General features: G+C 53.2%; 6 protein-coding genes across 6 annotated transcripts; 3 read left to right on the top strand and 3 right to left on the bottom strand.

The window, feature by feature from the left end:
• Positions 1 to 1,374: 1,374 nt before the first annotated feature.
• Positions 1,375 to 3,627, bottom strand: PG997_003748 (WD domain-containing protein; the record flags this gene model as incomplete). The annotated part of the gene is made up of 2 exons (XM_066808063.1): positions 1,375 to 2,368; positions 2,420 to 3,627. The coding sequence occupies 2 exons, from the start codon at positions 3,625 to 3,627 to the stop codon at positions 1,375 to 1,377; spliced, it is 2,202 nt and encodes a 733-aa protein (XP_066671681.1).
• Positions 3,628 to 6,848: 3,221 nt separating this feature from the next.
• On the bottom strand, positions 6,849 to 8,138 carry PG997_003749 (alpha-1-3-mannosyltransferase; the record flags this gene model as incomplete). The annotated part of the gene is made up of 1 exon (XM_066808064.1): positions 6,849 to 8,138. The coding sequence occupies one exon, from the start codon at positions 8,136 to 8,138 to the stop codon at positions 6,849 to 6,851; it is 1,290 nt and encodes a 429-aa protein (XP_066671682.1).
• Positions 8,139 to 9,665: 1,527 nt separating this feature from the next.
• Positions 9,666 to 11,896, top strand: PG997_003750 (uncharacterized protein; the record flags this gene model as incomplete). The annotated part of the gene is made up of 2 exons (XM_066808065.1): positions 9,666 to 9,983; positions 10,079 to 11,896. 2 exons carry the CDS (start codon positions 9,666 to 9,668, stop codon positions 11,894 to 11,896), a joined length of 2,136 nt encoding a protein of 711 aa, XP_066671683.1.
• Positions 11,897 to 12,523: 627 nt separating this feature from the next.
• PG997_003751 (uncharacterized protein) lies at positions 12,524 to 13,192 on the top strand (the record flags this gene model as incomplete). Its single annotated transcript, XM_066808066.1, has 1 exon — positions 12,524 to 13,192. The coding sequence occupies one exon, from the start codon at positions 12,524 to 12,526 to the stop codon at positions 13,190 to 13,192; it is 669 nt and encodes a 222-aa protein (XP_066671684.1).
• Positions 13,193 to 13,689: 497 nt separating this feature from the next.
• Positions 13,690 to 14,493, top strand: PG997_003752 (uncharacterized protein; the record flags this gene model as incomplete). The annotated part of the gene is made up of 2 exons (XM_066808067.1): positions 13,690 to 13,740; positions 13,789 to 14,493. The coding sequence occupies 2 exons, from the start codon at positions 13,690 to 13,692 to the stop codon at positions 14,491 to 14,493; spliced, it is 756 nt and encodes a 251-aa protein (XP_066671685.1).
• A 1,839-nt stretch (positions 14,494 to 16,332) lies between these two features.
• Positions 16,333 to 17,551, bottom strand: PG997_003753 (NADP-dependent alcohol dehydrogenase 6; the record flags this gene model as incomplete). The annotated part of the gene is made up of 3 exons (XM_066808068.1): positions 16,333 to 16,984; positions 17,053 to 17,281; positions 17,347 to 17,551. 3 exons carry the CDS (start codon positions 17,549 to 17,551, stop codon positions 16,333 to 16,335), a joined length of 1,086 nt encoding a protein of 361 aa, XP_066671686.1.
• Positions 17,552 to 17,794: the final 243 nt, after the last annotated feature.

Consider the following 17,794-nt stretch of genomic DNA (forward strand, 5'->3'; position numbering starts at 1 on the left):
TTTTCTCTCTTGGACAGGCACGTTCGTCCCATCATGAGATGCCCAGAGCTCTCGCCCTATCCCTCGGCCCTGGCGCCGGGCCGCCCATCAATCAGAGGTTATTCCAACTCAAAGTCTGGGCGGCTGGGCCCTCCCTCTGACGCGGATGCTGACGAATGGTCTAGAGCTCGGAAGACTGTTCAGTCGAGCCTGAGCGCTTGCGGCTCGAGACTGTCAACCTTCTTTACCAGGCGCGCCAAATGAGTGAATGTGACAGGCAGAGACTCGCCCAAGTCGAATCGAGACCCAAGATGCTCGGTCCGCAGGTTCTCGATCATCCATGACGTTCCAGAAGCCCCCGTCCATGACTTGCTGCTGACCTCGAGCCCTTCGGTTTCGAGGTTTCGAAAGCTTGTACTAAGCCTGGGCCTCGCCATACTTAAGCGAGTCCGTCCGAATTTGGCCCTTTTGACAGTTGACAGCTGGAATACTAGAGATGAACAGCTCTTGGCCTGAAAATATCTTGAAAGCGTACAAGCCTCGAACAGACTTGGTATGTCGAGCCGTATTTACGACAGCAATAAATCAGCAAGAGATGAGAAGAGCTTCGATAAATGGACGGCCATCCAGTTCGGCAGCGGTACACTCCCCGGGGCTCTGGAGATCGAAATCGATTGTGAAAATCGCCAAGCCACGGGCGGGAATGACAAGTACGGCTGCTGGGCTGATGAAAGATCAGATGAGTGGCATGCTATATTGGGCGGAAATAGACAGCCTCTTTCAGCCTGGGCCCCTCCTATCACAGTGGGAAACATGATGAGTCTTTTCATTTGAACGATGCAGACAGATGACATGATAAGTCTTGCAGACAACGTTTACAGCTCTGACGATATCAATGCTGACCCTACTGCAACGCCGAGTAAGTAGGCCTTTGAAGGGCTTCTTGATCTTGCACGTGGGAAGGCCCTTTGATTGTTTTGTGCTGCAACTCTGGCGCTGCAGGAAACTTGAAGTCTATGATGCATCAACATATCTATATGCAGTCGATATTACATTAGATAAAAAACCAAACGCTTCGCAATGCCCCAAGAATCAAAACGCCCCAGCATCTAACGAACTCCGCTGTCCCATGGATCATAACCAGACCGGCCACAAAACAAATGTACGAGGCGTCTTCGGAAATAAGGGGCGCTAATAACACCTCGCTCCCGTATATGACGAAGCCTCAACTTTCATGCCCCCTGATCCCGCTATGTTATGCAATGCAAAGGGCTGTCAGTCCGTCTGAGAACAGGACGGCCAGAGTCAAATGTAAACGAGGAAAACACAATGAAGATAACGAGCAGAACTTCCCCAGCAACGCAAAGCACGGGGAAGTTCGGAAGGAAACCTTGTTCAGATGAAGCCTGCTCCCTTTGCCACATCCTCCATTGGGACGCTCTCCAACAAATTCACGTTCTTCACGTCCGCGCCAAAATCCATGATGAGGATCTTGGGATCCTGTCCCGTGCTGACGATCCGGCGATAGTCACTCTTGGCGCTCAGGACCCAGCTCGCGTGCCATCGGGGAAAGTCCAGGAGTTGGTCGCCAGTCTCCATGTCGAACACCTTCATGTCCGTGTCATAGCTGCCGCTAATAAGACGACCGCTGATACTGTCAATGTGCAGGCTTCTGACGAGGCTCTCGTGCGCCTGCATCTCACGAATGCATTCTCCCGTGTTGGCATCCCAGATGCGGATGACCTTGTCGCTGCCAGCCGACGCAATGTATCGCCCATCTTCAGAGAACTGACTGCACGCAAGTCCTTTGGTATGACCAGAAAACTCCCGGATCACCTTGCCGCTGTCAATGTTCCACATCTTGACACGAAAGTCGCCAGAGCACGAGACTATGGTGTTGCCACGCAGCTGCACAGCGTTGACCGGTCCAGTGTGACCTTTCAGCTGTCTCAAGAGCGCACCAGTGTGACGATCCCAGACACATATGGTGATATCCTTGGAGCAGGTGACGATGTGCTTATCGTCGAACGCCAAGTCTAACACGGCGGCTGTGTGATGTTCAAGGCGGCGGACCGGGCGGTAGCCGGACTTGATGTTATAAATAATGCAAGTAGAATCAGACGAGCCCGTGACCAAGATGCCATCATCGTACTGCATACACAGGATGGATGCTTTGTGGTGGATTGGAAATGACACAGTTGCCGGGAATGACTCGTGTGCTCTTTCGGCATCAGGTCCAGATGTGTAATGGGTTGGTCTGCCATTCGCATCAAATAGAACCGAGGTATCGTTCACCACCTCCGGAGGCCCTATCACAAGCCGACACTCGAAAGTCCGCATGTCCCAAATGCGAATCGTCTTGTCCCGGGAGCCAGTGATGATCTTAGATCTAGAAACAAGTTAGCCAGGCAATGCGGCGATGTACTTTTGTATAACTCACTCATCGAACTGCAAGCAGTAAATGCTGTCGAAGTGTCCATTTAGATAGACCGGGCGAGCTTTGTTGCCCTCCTTCCACTTCTTCTCCAACTCATGCTTGGCCCGATAGATCTTCTGCCAGTCATTACCCGGCTGGATTCGTGGCACTCCCAATCCCATCCCAACCGGAACTGGCGCACCGGTCGCAAACGTGGTGGTCTTCTCCCTCAAGAACGAATCGCGCCAAATTTGCTGGTCTTTGACGACCGCGCCCCAAGCCTTGCACACTCTGGACGCGGCAGCGAGGTGCGTTGCGCCCAAATATGACAGTACCTGGATTGCAAGTTCCGAAGGCAATTGGGAAATAAAGTCAACCCTGCTGATAGCAGAGTCCTGGGCAGCATTGAATTGGCCGAGGCCAAGCTCGGTGGAAGAGCCCATATTGATGCCAATGCCGCTTTCGCGGTCATTTTGTGACTCTTCAACCCAACAATCCTCGTGCTGGCGCGCAAAGGCCAGGTACTCGTTCTGAAGGGCAGCAGAGGCTTTAGCAGCAGCGCCGGTGTGACGAGGGATAATAGGAGGCTCAAGCCCGCGGCCAGGGACAGGAACACTCGAGAAGTTGGACTCCAAGGGCGAATAGATGGTCTCCAGGTTCCCCCGGCTGTTGGTTGCAAACTTCGGATGTCGGAAACTGGCAGCGTGGCGCAACTTGTACCAAGCAGAGTGAGATGTTGTTGGTCGGAGTTGCTGGTCTTCCTGGTACTCGAGGAGGACGTTGCTGGGTTCCGATGAACGGCGGTCGCGACGCTGCACGATCCCCTTGACAAGACTCATTGAGGCCCGACGTATTCTGCCTTTAAGTGAAGTGCCTGGCTTTTGCCCCGGTTCGAAATCCATGCTCGGGCCAGTCTCTTGAATTGCCTGAAACCGCACGTCGTTCGGGGTTGTGTCTTCGTCGTTGCCGTTCGCCTCGCCCTCGAAGCCCAGCATTAGCGATTTCGGTCGTCGACGCCATGTTACAGCCGAGCTAAGGCTCTGCTTGCGCCGAAATGGGGCTGCCGTGGTTGGTCTACAGTGGTCCACCGCTGTTTCTTTCTCCATTCCGTCGGCTCCAGTGTCGTATGAGAAAGCACTAGCGTTTGATGTAGAAGGGCCGTCGTGGATATAGACGGCGGCTGTTGTTGGCGGGAGACATGCCTGCTCCGAAGGTGTTGCTGTAGCCGGCATTACGCCAGTGTGTTTGGACGCGTTCAAGGCGCAATGGCCACAAAAGCTTGCTTTTGCGCTCGGCCGCCGATCGACTATAGCAGGTGTTCGGTGTAGCGTTTTGGTCAGTTCACGGTCAAGTGGTCGGTCTCTCGTGGTTGCTGGGACGCAAAGTAAAGCCCGGGAGACGGAGAGGGTTATAAACGGCCAAACCCCCTTTTTGCGAAACAAAGCGATACAATCAAAGGGCGCGGGAATCTGTAACAGTGGCTGTTGCTAACTAGTCAGCGACGCACGATCTAGTATTTCAGGATGGGTAACCGGTAACGCCAAAAACGAGCGGATCTGCGCAACCGGCTATGATCTCTCTTCAAGCGCCAGCGACAAACAATCTTTTTGACAGTCGTTGACAGAGCGAGTCGTGTATTGAAACACTTTTCTTTTCTCCACCAAGCAAGCCCGACTGCGCCGGTGGCGTCTTTGGGCGGCCGAGGGGGACAAACGTTGGTACGGGTTGATACGAAGACGGATACATACTGATATGCACCACTGCAATCCTTCTGCTTCTAGCAAGGCGAACAAGGGGCAAAAGACCAGAATGACCAGGAAGACCAAGAAGACCAAGCAGACCAGGGGCGGGCTAGGGAAAGAATTGGAGACTGGGGAAATATATTATAGTATAATGGGGACGATTCACACATGCAATCGTGCTGCGGTGGGTATAGCACGTCCCACGGTTCCACAGGAAATCGCAAAGGCGGCGGCTTAGCCCACAAGAACTGGGCTCAGAAGCGTCGCTCGACTCGTCTCTTCTGGGCGCTGGTTCAGGGTCCAGGCAGAGGGAAGTTGAGGGACAACAGCGAGAGGGCTAGAGGGTTGGGCAGGCCGCTGGCCACCAAGTCAGAGTTTCGACTATGGCGTCTAGTAGAGCTGGTTCCTTGCACTAAGCAGGCCTAAGCTGGAAGCTGGGAGAGGATTGCAGGTAAAGAGGGCGGACAAAGGGGGATGATTGGTCTGGGAGGCGGTGAAGAGTGGAAAGTTCAGAGATCTGGTAACGGAGGGAGCGAGAAACGAGCGATTCAAGGGCATACAGGAATATGGATCTTGAGTCAAGACATGGCCATGAGTGTGGAACGGACAAGAAAGAGTAATCTGCGGATTGCCCTAGGCCTCGTACGCGTGTGTTCTTTGTGATGATATTTTCGATCTGACGGAAACAAGCAACTTCCAGATAAGCGACAGGGCGCAATATGAGTGGGTGGAATGGATGGAACGGGGACGGGAAACTAAGAGTCAATCAATCAATCAACCAACCAACCACCATACATTGGAGGCATGTAATATCGCAGACGAAAGAGACAGGCGGCCCAGATCCCGGTGGAGAGAAGCGAGACACGGGAAAGTGATGTATGTATGTATGGTGAAAATAAAAATGAAAATAAATGAATGAGACGTTGCGCTGCCGTGCAATGAAATTCATTCCCAGTGGCCAGGATTTCGGTCCAGAAAATAAAGTGATGCACAGCACCCAACACCCATTTCCAGCAGATGTTGATGGCAGCCGACCGACTCTGGACCGACCGCAAGCAGGCAAGCGCAATCCTGCCTCTCGCAAGCAAAAGAGAGACAAGAGACCCCTGTTCTGCCCCAAGAAACCCCCTGCCAGCCTGCCAGCCTGCCTCCCAAATCCCTACCTCTGGCGATGATCTCATACCTAACTCCCTCGTCCCAGCGCATCCCCAGCAACCAACACAACAAAGACCTGCCGATCTGACAGTCCCAAACATTTCGCGGTCAGCTGCCTTCTGCCCCGTGCGTACATATCTTTTATATTCCGTCTCACCGCAGATTCCTCACGCCTGCTCGTCTTACATCAAAATCACACTTGTGCATCAAAAAAGAAAAGAGAGAGAGAAAGAGACGTGCTGCTCGTTCTTCAATAAACAGGGGCCCGTTCTACCAGACAAGTTGGGCCATTAGGGGAGCCGCCAGCCCCGAGGCTACGGATTCGCTAATAAATAATAGAGATCTCCCGGTCCAGACAAAAGCCGGACCAACACAAGACACTGATAGGTACTTTCAGTTACCTAGGCTACCTGGCTACACTGACTCGTGGAGGGTTAGAAGCTCAAACTTCGACTGTATGCAGGGTACTGTACTGTAGAAGGCTGGCGGTCGGGAGCTGGCTGGACCCCTGATCTCCAACTCTGAAATTTCTTCCCCAGGCACCAAGTCCCTTCCGGAAGTTTTCCGTCCTTCCAAGGAATGGATGTATTTGATGTACTGTTCTAAGTAAGTACCTACACAAGTATTCGCTCCCTAGGGCCGTGGGTTGGTTGCATGCAAGACATTTTTGACACCCCTTACATAAACCACTTCGACCGCAATACGGGCGGGTGCATTCCCACTGCAGGGAAATCGAACTACTGGTCTGCACTCGGGCGCCCCTCCAGGAGGCAGACGAGGGATCCAAATGGCTGGGTGGCTGCATCACCACTACTATATCTCCACCGGCCACCCAATCGCAGGCCTACCGAGTTGTCCCTCTGCATGTCCAAGCAACCCCTGTCTTGCAGTCCTGCAGCAAGTACATGTATAATTATATTGCCAATGGCAACACACATTGATGCTTAACTCGTCACGAGCTCCTCTACTGCTCCTCCCAGCTTGCTATTGCATACCAGCCGTCTTCATTTGGGCTGACTACATCAGCAGAACGCTGAGGGAAATGGCACCATCCTCGGGTGGTGTCTGTCGTCACCCTATCTGCGTATAGTCTGCCTGCTTTATATTTGGCTATTTGTCACCGCATCACCAAACAACACGCATCAAGGGGCGGGGGCCCATCCGCTCTAGAGACCGCTACTTTACGACGGTTTCCCCCAACCAACCAGGTCGTGTGGGTGAGAGTCCAGCTTAAACTGCAAAGCGGCCATATCACTCGGCGTCACGCGCACGCACGATGCTCACCATGCCGTTTTAACCGCCATGGTATTATTGTATATGGTTTGTCACTCAAAGTTCGAGTCCAACTAGGACAGAGCACATCGTCAGTTTTCACACGTAGGTTATCACCAGAAATGAAGAAGAGTGTTGTCCCTGGCAATTCTGCTAGTTCGGTTTCACTAAGCTAAATCCTCTAGGGAGTTATAGGGGATTCAGAAAGAGGGAAAATCGCATTACAAGCAATGATTCAAAAGATTTTCATCTCTCATTGGTAGGCTGGGCTGGGAAGACTTGCATCATGCTAATGTGTCATTCCAGGGCCTCCAGTACTGGTTATTGAATGTCGGCATACATTTGACCTGATCCGGCGGCGGTTGCCAGGTAATAGCGTCCTTCGTGCCGTCGTCTTCAACTAAGGAGGACACGAATCCCTTGAGCCTCTTCAGTGTCTCCCCCTTCTCGATTGAGTATTCCAAGTTGACGCTGGGCACCACCGCGATCTTGCCATAGCCCTGGAACGCCATGTCCTTGCAGAAGAGCTGCGGCTCGCCGCCGTAGCATTCTCCCAGATCCTCCCGCGCAGTGCGGAAAGCCAGCTTGCGCTCCAGGATCGGCCTGGCCGCGAACGACACGGCGCCGTTCCAGCACGAGAAGACCTGGAAGGGCAGGTGCGCCTCGAGCCGGGCCCGGGCGACCGGCTCGTTCCAGAACAGGCCGTCCACTCCGTGCCCGAAGCTCCCGGTCTCGGGCGGGATGTCGAAGAAGAGATCGCCGTTCGCGGCGCGGGCGATGTACGAGTCGTAGAAGAGGGAGCGTCCGTCATCGCCCACCACCCAGTCCATCGCGCACGTCATGTCAGCACGCAGAGCGCGGCGCTGGTGCACCAGCTCCAGAATGTCCTCCGTGCAGATGGCGACGTCGTTGACAAAGATGACCGTGGCTTCCTCTGCGTACCGCTCGGCGTGTTGGACAAGTGGCTGAAGGGCCATGTTGCGCAGCTCAGCGAGCCGGCTGAATCTTGCCCCTCCTGGCGAACCCAAAGAAACAGGGTCGATGTTGTCGCCTAGGACAATACGCACGCGGTCTCCCATGAGCTTGCCCAGTTCCCTTCGCAGGGCTGCCAGGACCTCCGGCGTCCCGTTTTTTGAGTTCCCCTCAATGATGGACAAGGCGCATTGTTCCGGGCCCAAGAACCGGATGGCTTCCACCACGCTACCCAACAGCTGAGGTAACAAATTCAGGCATTGCCGTATGTTCAAAGCAAAATGGTAATGTACCGGCGATTTTCGAGCGTATCTAGATTTCAAATGTCCATATCGCCTTGGGTCTGGTAATGGGCATTGAAGTCTTGAGGTATGCGTTTCCTTAGGATCAAGGATGGACTTGACATAAGCTGTAGTTTCGGCCTGCGAAAGTATTCTTGTTTCTCCTGGTTCAAATTCTGTCGCCTCTTCGTGTTCTATGTATAAATCATGAATGGACAAAGGGGAGGGCTTCCTCTGTTGGGCATATAGGACACACAAGACAAGAGCGAGGAAAATGAGGCACGAGGCCAAGTTCAGTGACCTTCGACTCATGACAGACATCGTTGAAGAAGTGTTTAGAAGGATCTTCGAATTGCCGAATTCAAAATAATTGGCCCAGAGGGCCTCAGAGTCTTATGGCAGATCTCAGCAAACGAGCAGTTGTTTGCTCAACCACACTGCTAAAGTGTTTGAGTTGGGCGCCTCCCTCCCAACCCAGATGTCCGGCAAGGGAGTTTTGCTTTGAAGAGCCCCTGTTTATGCTCGCAGGTCGCTATTGGTCGACTATCAGAACCTGGAACCAACAACATGAGTCTATGTAGGACCAACATATTGAGTCTCTAAGCGCGCGTCCGTTTTTTGTTTTGTTGGCCTGACGAAAGGGTGCTATACATAGTAATTTGGGGGCTATTCCTTTGATACTACTCCGTAATGCCGAGTGATAATCCAAGCACATCAACTTGCACCTAAACTGTCACGTCCACAAGCGAAGTGCTGTTACCATGGGAGCCACAATGCAACGTCCAAAGTTACTTCGCGAGGTCGATTAAGAACATCTTCAGATTTCCTGCCAGGTTTCGCTCCATTTTGATACTTATCTTGGCCTTTATCAAACGTACAAGTATTCACAACGTGGGTGTGAACGGCTCTTGCTCGCTGCATGTTGTTGCTCAAAGCGGTTATCGTGGAACCATTAATGTCGGTTTCGTCAAGATCAAGCGCAATACTTTGTTGGAACATCAGCGGCAAGCTTGGCTACTTATAGCAGCATTATGGCATCTCCCCCATTTATCCGAAGTGTTCCCAAACCAGGTATTTGGACGATGGCGGAAGCACAATGCACAATGAGTTCAGGGGGCATAGGAAGCAGCGCCCAGCAACACCAACAAGTCTGTTGTATCGCGGCCAAATGTCTTGAGCGGATGTAGATCACCCCTCGTCCATGAGGTGATACTCAAAGTCATAAAACCCATGGAATGTACTTTTACAGCAAGAGAGAAGAGGCGGGAAAAACCCTTTTGACTCTCCATTTAAGAGTTGGTTCAGTCTGTATATTGCAGTTTCAAAAGACGTCGGATAACGTGCACTGAGTGCAATTGGACGTTGGCGGGATTGAAAGAAGTGTGACGAGAGTCATGATACGACCAAGGGCAAGCGGCGGAGAAGCCAATCAATTGGACTGATGACAGTTGCAAGTTCAAGTTGCAGGGGGCGCTGTAGGCCAGTGCATTCATGATTCCCCAACCTTGTCAGCTACTGGACGCTTATCGATTGGGCCGGTCCTGGTGCATGCGAGTGGATTGGCGCTGTCGGATGAAGCTCGAACAATGCAAGGCAAGGCGCGGAATGCTTGGAGTGGCCTCTCAACCTGAAAATAAACGTCAGGTCGCTCAAAACCTTTCCGTGGTAATGTTGTAGCCATTTTTCCTCCGTGGACGTCGCACAATCCAATTCTTCTGCAACCATGGTCGGCAAAGTTAGCGAGCGCGTCCTCCTTCGGGAAGGTAAGTCCCATTGATCAATCCCATCATCGCCACTTTCGCTGTCGCTCCGCGATGGTGATTGCCGTCCCCCTCTCCCTGCTGCGCGATGGCTGCTTACGCGTGCTGCTCCTATCCAGGGCTCGAAAGAACCGATAATGGCATGAAGCAGACCAACTGGCCTGATGTGCCCGCCATTAACCAGAAGAACTACTATACCGATTACATGAAGCGCGATGACCAGGTCCTCGCCCTGCGGCCCCAGGCCGAAGCCACACGAGACCGTCTGGTCCAGACTGCCAAAGACCGCGACCGAGCCCTCGCCCGTAACGGCCATGCCGAGGTGCCCTTGCCCATACCCGACCTCCAAGGGGTCGAGGATGCCACCGCCACCGCCGATGGCCAGTTGGATCCGTCCAAGATCATCGTCATACACCCAGGCAGCCAAAACCTGCGCATAGGCTTTGCCAGTGATGCGCTGCCCAAGACGATACCGACAGCCCTTGCTACCAAGTTCCCCAGACGGAATCCGAGATGTACGAGGCCCTGCCGCGCCGCAAGTTCGAGGGCAAGACCCCCGACGAGCAGTACGGGGAGGAGTGGTCCAAGAAATACCAGAAGATGTGCAACGAGCTCAAGGTCGACATGCGCGCCAACAAGCGCAAGGTTCTACCCAATTCCAAGGAGCTGGTGGTGAATTACAACCGTCGGACGGAGGCCGAGAAGATCCCCACGCACAATGATCCGTTGCAGGTCGAATGGACCGATCTCGAGAACCTCGAAGACCCCAACTCAGCCGCGTCTTGCTTCATCGGTCAGGCTGCATTGCGAGTGCCTGACGACTCAAACCCCAAGTTCAAAGTCTGGTGGCCTATGCATTACGGGTGGCTTAACGAAGACGAATACACGACTGCAGAGCATCTCTGCGATGACTTCGAGACCTTGCTAGATAAAGCAATTCGACAGGAGCTTGGGCTGACCAAGAGCAGTTCCTGGAGGAACTATAGCTGCGTCTTCGTCATCCCGGATCTATACGACAAGCGGTATGTGGAGCAAGTGCTGAAGTCCTGCATGTCCTGGTTCGAGTTCAACAGGGTCTGCTTCATCCAGGAGAGCATGGCTGCCGCATTTGGTGCTGGCTACACCCAGGCTTGCGTAGTGGACGTGGGTGCGCAAAAGACATCCATTGCCTGTGTTGAAGACGGTCTCATGGTAGAAGACTCGAGGATCAACATGAAGTACGGCGGTTTTGATGTTACCGACACCTTCATTAGGATGATGCTCTACGACAACTTTCCCTACCAGGACATCAATCTCCGCCGGCGGTACGACTTCCTGCTGGCCGAGGAGCTCAAGATCAAGCACTGCACCATGCAGCAAGCAGACATATCCGTACAGCTCTACCAGTTCCACTTGCGAGCGCCAAACCAACCGACCCATAAATACCAGTTCAAGACCTACGACGAGGTGATTCTGGCCCCTATGGGTTTCTACGAGCCCAACATCTTCGACAACAGCACAAAACTGCGCGGCCGCCGGAAGCTGATGGACCGCTCATACAACTCATACGATGTTGATGTCCCTGATGACCCGCAATCAGCAGCTCAGCTCGCCATCCTGGCCCTGGTTCAACCATCGGTTGCTTCCAGTGCCAATGGATTCCAGCCCTCTGCCTCGGACCCGAACCTGGCTACCCCCATGAAAGAGAAGTCACAATCCTTCAACTTCTTATCTCGTGAGAACGGCACTCCCATGGGCTCCAACGCTCCCTCACCTGGCCCGGAAGGCAATTCCACCCCTGCACCGGCTCTTTTTCTCTTCTCTGCTAACGGCAACGGTACGGCGTCACCGGCACCCAGTGGCGCAACAGGCGCGAACGGTGTCAATGGCGCGCGTAGTGGTCTATCGCCTGCCCCACCGCCACCGGGGATGTTTGTCGATTCGACGGCTCGCAGTGCCAAAACGTTGGCCATTGAGCGTGATGCCGTGCTGCCTGTTGCACCTCTTGACATTGCCATCCTTACATCAATTCAGAACGCCGCCAAGGGCGATGATAAGAAGCTTCGTGACTACCTTGGCTCGATCATGGTAATTGGCGGCGGGTCCAAGACTCCCGCTTTCACTCAAACGCTCGAGGACAAGCTGAAGGCCCGCCGCCCAGACCTGTTTGATCGAATCCTGGTTTCCCGCAGCGCTCGTGATATGGACGAGCAGGTCGTCACTTGGAAAGGCGCTAGTGTGTTTGCTAAACTACCGGCAAATGACAGTTGGATCACGCCGTTCGAGCATGAGAGGTTGGGCGCGAGGGTGTTACATCATAAGGTCTTGTGGGCTTGGTGATGAGTCAGTTCGAGCCGTCTTGTCCCGTTCAGCGTTCGGGAGCTCTTATGGGTAATACGACTGGAGTTTGGCGTTTAGAGAATGTGGTTACTACTGGCCATTTGTTTGGGCCGGATGTTGGGTGAACACTTATTTCATATCCATGTAGACTTTCTCTACAGACCTAGGGTATAGCTGAAAACGGTGCTGTGTTTCCCAAGTATAGCGTGCAATTCCTAAGCCTTCCCCCAGCAGCTGTCCAGTAAACGAGGAAAGTCGGAGGCTACGTTAATCTCCCAGCTTCATGAGTAACACCTCGGTGAATTGGAGACGTCAAATCATACCTCATTTTGAGGTATTTGGACTCATCGCAGTACATTCGAATACCATCTCTGGGTTTGTTCACCCGGGTAGATGAAACTGCATGGGCTGGCAATAATTCAATACATTGTCACATACAGTCAAAGGCAATCGTTCTGCTGGCAATGACTCCCTATGACAAGGGAATACCAAACTCCTCCTTTCCATCACTGTAAAGAAGCATAAAGCATTTCATCCCACACTCTCTGATGAAATTATAGCAACACACAGTACAGACAAGAAGGTCTAGGAAAAGAGAACAAACCTCACTTCACCATATGCCAGAAGATGTCGCTTCGCAAGATAGGCCCCGGCTTCTATATCGCCACTATTCCTCCATCCATGGAGTATTGTTTCGAAGACATGTGCGACAACTTCACCGAAACGTGGAAACACCTTCCAACCGGGCATGTCGGTGGTGCCCTGGCCCAAGAGTCGTCTACGGATCCCGATGACCACCACCCCGGGCACCCTGGGGCGAGTACAGGCACCGGCAACCCTCATCCTCATGAACCGACCCAGTGTAAGGGTCTTTGTCTTACCTATACCTTCGCCCAGCGGGCGGGAGGGCCTCCCCGGGGAGGGCCTATGCCCGCAAGACCTGACCCCTGCACACCCAAAGGTCACTCCATCGTCATGATGCCCGCGGTGCAGCCCAAGAGCATGCCACCGCCCGGGCCTGGCCTCCGAGACTCCAATGTCCATTTAATTCTCGTGGTGCCCAAGGAGGACGAGGAAGGGCAGGCGCCCGATAACCGCTCTCAGCCACCGCCGCCCCGGCCCCATTCGTACATCCCCAAGGGCCGCAGCGTTACTGCCAACGCGTCGGGGCCTCCTCGCTCACCTCGCAGCATGTCTTCCCAGCCCTCTACCTCGGGGGGAGGTCACTCTAGAGACCGAATCGGCCCCGTCCTCGTCGTCTGGCGTATCCTCGTCCACGACTACCTGGGATGCTGAAGCCTCCGCTCCGGGCGTGGATCTGAAGGGTGGGCAAGCGGCAGGGCAGTCGCCGGCTGCTGAGTGTGTGATATGTGGCGATCATTTCAAGATGTCTGGTCGGTACGAGTAGTAACATGTGTCTTTCTTTCTTACTTAGACGACAAAGTTACTTCGTACTTTGGGGAAATTAAGCAGTGTGAGTGTGTGATATCTTAGGTTAGATTCTGTAGAGAAATAGACGAAATTGTCTTTTTGGTTTAACTGGATAATGCTATCACGAAACACGACATGAAGGTGTGCTCACCCCCTATACCACACTACTGCTAGTACTGCCAGGGCCTTAAGACGCCCAAAGAGGATTGCCCCTGAATCACAACAACGTGCGACAGAGTCCGACTTTAGGCCATCATATGTGACCCAAAGCCCTAAAGTGTAGGCATGCTTCATTCATGTAGTTCCCTGGCATGAGTTGGCAGTTGACATATATTCTGCTTCTAGCATCTCTGACAGACAACATGCAAGCAATCTGCGACATCCTCAGCCAACTCAGCATGCTGCAGTCCAGCGTAACAAAGACTCTACCGCCAACCAAGATGCCTCTGTACAGTATATAGGTGAAGAGCTCCCTCTCTGACTTCATGAACGAGGAACTCACCAACACACTTCTTTTACTCATCAAGACCTCGCTCGCCTCAATACTCAGTACAATCTCATACCAGAATACAAAACCAAACACACTCATCATGTCGTTGACCAAGCTTAATACTACCGGCGTCTATGTCGTTGAGGTCACGCCTTCTGGTGCTCCATTCTTTGAAGCGCTTTGGAAACATTATGCCCCCCAGTTCAATGACCTTCCATCGTCATCGACATCCCCATTGTCGTCTAGCCGGGAGCTTCCAACTTATATCATCGCCACCAAGAAGCTCGACCAGACCGAAGAAGACGACGATCATGAAAAACACTCCAAAAAGTCTGAGCAGTCAGAGTCCTCTGATTCCAAGCTGGAAGCTCTCGAACAGTTCCTGAAGGATCTGCCTCCTCACCCTGACTGCCCTATCGCTTCTCCTTTGAAGCTGCAGCAGAAGCCCACTCCGGGCAGACGTCACAGAAGGCGATCTTCTAAGCTTCCTGGACTCCAGGAGGTCAAAGACCTTGCTGACGCAGAGGATTATAAGCGGAATCGTGACATGCGCACCTACGCGCAGATAGCTGCTCATCCTCGCCATCCCCGTCCTTATCCCCCATCCGGCTCCGCCACCACCGAAGCCAACGCCTTGGCCCAACGCCCCGTGCCCTCGACCTGGGCTGCCAAATAAGCGCGAACAATACATGGCTATGGAAGTAACTCCACGCCCTTTCGCTGTCTAAAGGCAGCATCAGGGGGTGCTTGCAAAAGGGCCCGCCGAGGTAGAGTTTCGGTGTCCATTACAGCATGGACCTTTAGCTACAATCAGTCACTTTTGTTCGCGCGCGTTGCGGTGATGGCGAAAAGGCTATGGGATGATTAAGTAGGCAAGAATGCATTACTACGATCTCGGTTTGGGGGCGGTTGGATATTCAGGGGGAGAACTACCTGACTATACCAAGTTGCATTTGGTTTCGTTACATTCATTAGAACCAGATTTTGGCGATAGGGATTTTGGGGAGTCATCTTCAGGTGCTGCTTGATCAGTACCCTGCACACATTCTCTTGTTAGGTTTCTTTTTCATTTGTTGTATCTAGGCTGTCCTTGTCGCAGCAACCATGAATAGACATGACTTTCGTTAATATCGGCTTCTCGATACATATGATCCGCGGATTGAAGTATGATGTGACGTGTAAAGTGTTATCAGTTAGGTGGTTCGTTGAGCCTCTGTAGTACGGCACATTTGTCCTTGCAAACTGGCTGAGAGCCATCTCATCAGCCCGAATACCGGTGCTTGGAGATACAAATCCGGACGAAATTGCTAATTTAGGTCCTGGACACTATCAGGGCGGACAACTCAATCAGCTGTAGAGTTTTCATATGAGGTCCAACGCTGGCAATTACAACACATATAGGCCTGTCTTGCGACATGGGCCTTGATTGGTGATGGCGACATGCTCTCTTTGTTATATTCTCATTACATTTTGTCTTGACTCATCATGGAAGCCCCTGACTGACAACATGGCCAACTTACGCTTCTTACACTTGAACTGGGCAAGCAGTAATAAAATAAACCCGTACCTTCATTGCTTAACTTTCATATAAGCACATATCATTCCACAGCTCAACTGTCCTCAACTCTACACACTAACCCCACACACACACATACATACATACTTAACAACCCTAAGCACCATGTCGATGAAACGCATCTTCCCTGGGACTTACATCGTCCAGGTCCAGCCAAGCCACGAATGGCTCTTTGAATCCATCTGGAAATCGTACTACTCTTCGTTCTACACCAACGAGGTCACGTCGCCCCCTGGCCAATACCAATCATCGCGATAACATAGCAAAGGCTATGATGACGATGGACATCGCGGATCCAAAATACGTGGCTTTCGCTACCGGGGAAAATCCTCCACTGGGCTGTCCACCATTTTGGCCGCGTCCGCTGCCCGATACAGCGCCGTATCCTTTCCTGACGCCGCCACCTGTCGCTCAGCAGGCAGGTCAGGGTAGTCCTTTTGGACCTTGGCTTGCCCCCGGCTACCAAGGCAACGACTATCCAGTCTTTCAACGTCACTCAAGTCATTTCCCCGATTTTGCGGATGTCGAATTCACGCAACCGCCTCCAGCCAGACCCAGCAATGGACCTCCCAGCCAGTAGAGAGAAGTGTCTATGAGCGAGGCTGATAGATCGACGAGAGGGAATAAGCCCTCAGTCACCGCTGGACCCGTCATGGCTCGAAGAGCAGCAGCCATCAACAACGACTTTCTTGGATGATAGCCCAACCGGTGTACGGTCACGCCAGCGCGCGATAGTGCTGATATCGAATTTGCTGTACACGCTGTTGAAGACTTGTTTGCAGTTTCATAGACACAGTACACACCAGGCAATAAACAAAACGGCGTGTCATTCAGTAGAAGACATATCATTCCTATCTCAATAAAAACTGGTCGCTATATTATTTGTGCTTGACGTGTGGAGAGTTATTACCAAACTGGTCACTGAATACAGAGACGAACCTAAGCTCCAAATTCCTTGTCGTAGTCAACCATAGTAAACCGGTATCGAACGTCGTTCTTCTCGAGCCTCTCAATCGTCTTGGCTAGGTTCTCGGCGCTGATGGGGACGGACTCGACCCAAGAGTCGATCTTCTTCTCCGCGGCCAGCTTGAGCATGTCGAGCATCTCGCGGCGGCTGCCGAGGTGGGAGGCGCCGATGAGGCAGCCGTTGGCCATGAAGTCCTGGGGCTTGATCTGCAGCGTGGCCTCCTCGGGCAGGCCGACCGAGATCCACTTGCCGTGGACGTCGAGCAGCGCCAGGTAGGCGGCCATGTCGAAGCCCTCGCCGAAGCTGTTGGCCGTGCTGACGACGAGGTCGAACGTCATCTTGTGCGCCTCGTTCCAGCCCGGGTCCTGCGTCGCGAGGAACCCGTCCGCCCCCATCTTCTTCGCGTCCGCCTCCTTGCTGTGCGAGCGCGAGATCACCCACGTCTCGGCCCCCAGCGCCTTGGCCCAGAGCACGCCGAAGTGGCCCAGGCCGCCGAGGCCCACGATGGCCACCTTCTTGCCCGGGCCGCAGCCGTTGCGCACGAGCGGGGAGTAGGTTGTGATGCCGGCGCAGAGCATGGGCGCGGCGCTTGCGCTCGGGATCGCCTCCGGGATAGGGTAAGTCCTGTCGCCGAATTTCTGTATAAGCATCTTCTCATCCTATGTGAAGCTAGACTCATTCAGGCTGCGTACCAGTACTCGTGTGTGCGGGCATGGGATGAATAGCCACCCTGGGTGACGATGCCCGTGTCGGGCCAGACGGCACCGTATGTGTCCATCTGCTTGGGGCAGTACGTCTCGTTGTCGTTCTTGCACTGTCTGCATTCCAGGCAGGACCAGGACTGAGCGCCCACGCCAACGCGCATCCCCTTCTTGGCGAGCGTCACCTTGGGGCCAACGCGAAGGACTCGGCCGACGATTTCTTTGGCACGGGGCCAGGTGTTAGTGACTTTTACGAATGAGAAACAATAATGCCATGTTGCTCACCGTGGCCGACGGCCAGAGGGAACTTTTGATCACCCCAGCCGCCAGAGATGGTATGAACATCGGAACTGCATACACCACACGCTTCGATCTTGATCTCGACGTCGTTGTCTCCAAACGGCTTCACATCGAACTCCTGTTTGTGGAATGACTTGTAGGAGTCAGGTGAGTTGACCTGGAAGCCAACATACTTGTCGTACTTGGCCATCGTTGTAACGGGAAGCTGTCCAAGGCTACTGTTATTCTTATTTCTGTATGGGAGTGAAAACTGTAGAGGACAAATCACGCAGAGACAGGATACGGCGATATTGGGAAGTCCGGTCAGATATGAGCTATGCGATGCTACAGTAGCCCCACCATCATGTGTTTGTCCCCCAGCGATGCTGTTCAGGGTAAACGAGGGGCACGAGGGGGGGTTCTCCAACTTCCCCATTGCGATATCAGCCGGCAG

This window comes from Apiospora hydei (genome assembly GCF_038363865.1).
Source record: "Apiospora hydei strain CBS 114990 chromosome Unknown utg000004l_segment0_segment0, whole genome shotgun sequence".
Lineage (NCBI taxonomy): Eukaryota > Fungi > Ascomycota > Sordariomycetes > Amphisphaeriales > Apiosporaceae > Apiospora > Apiospora hydei.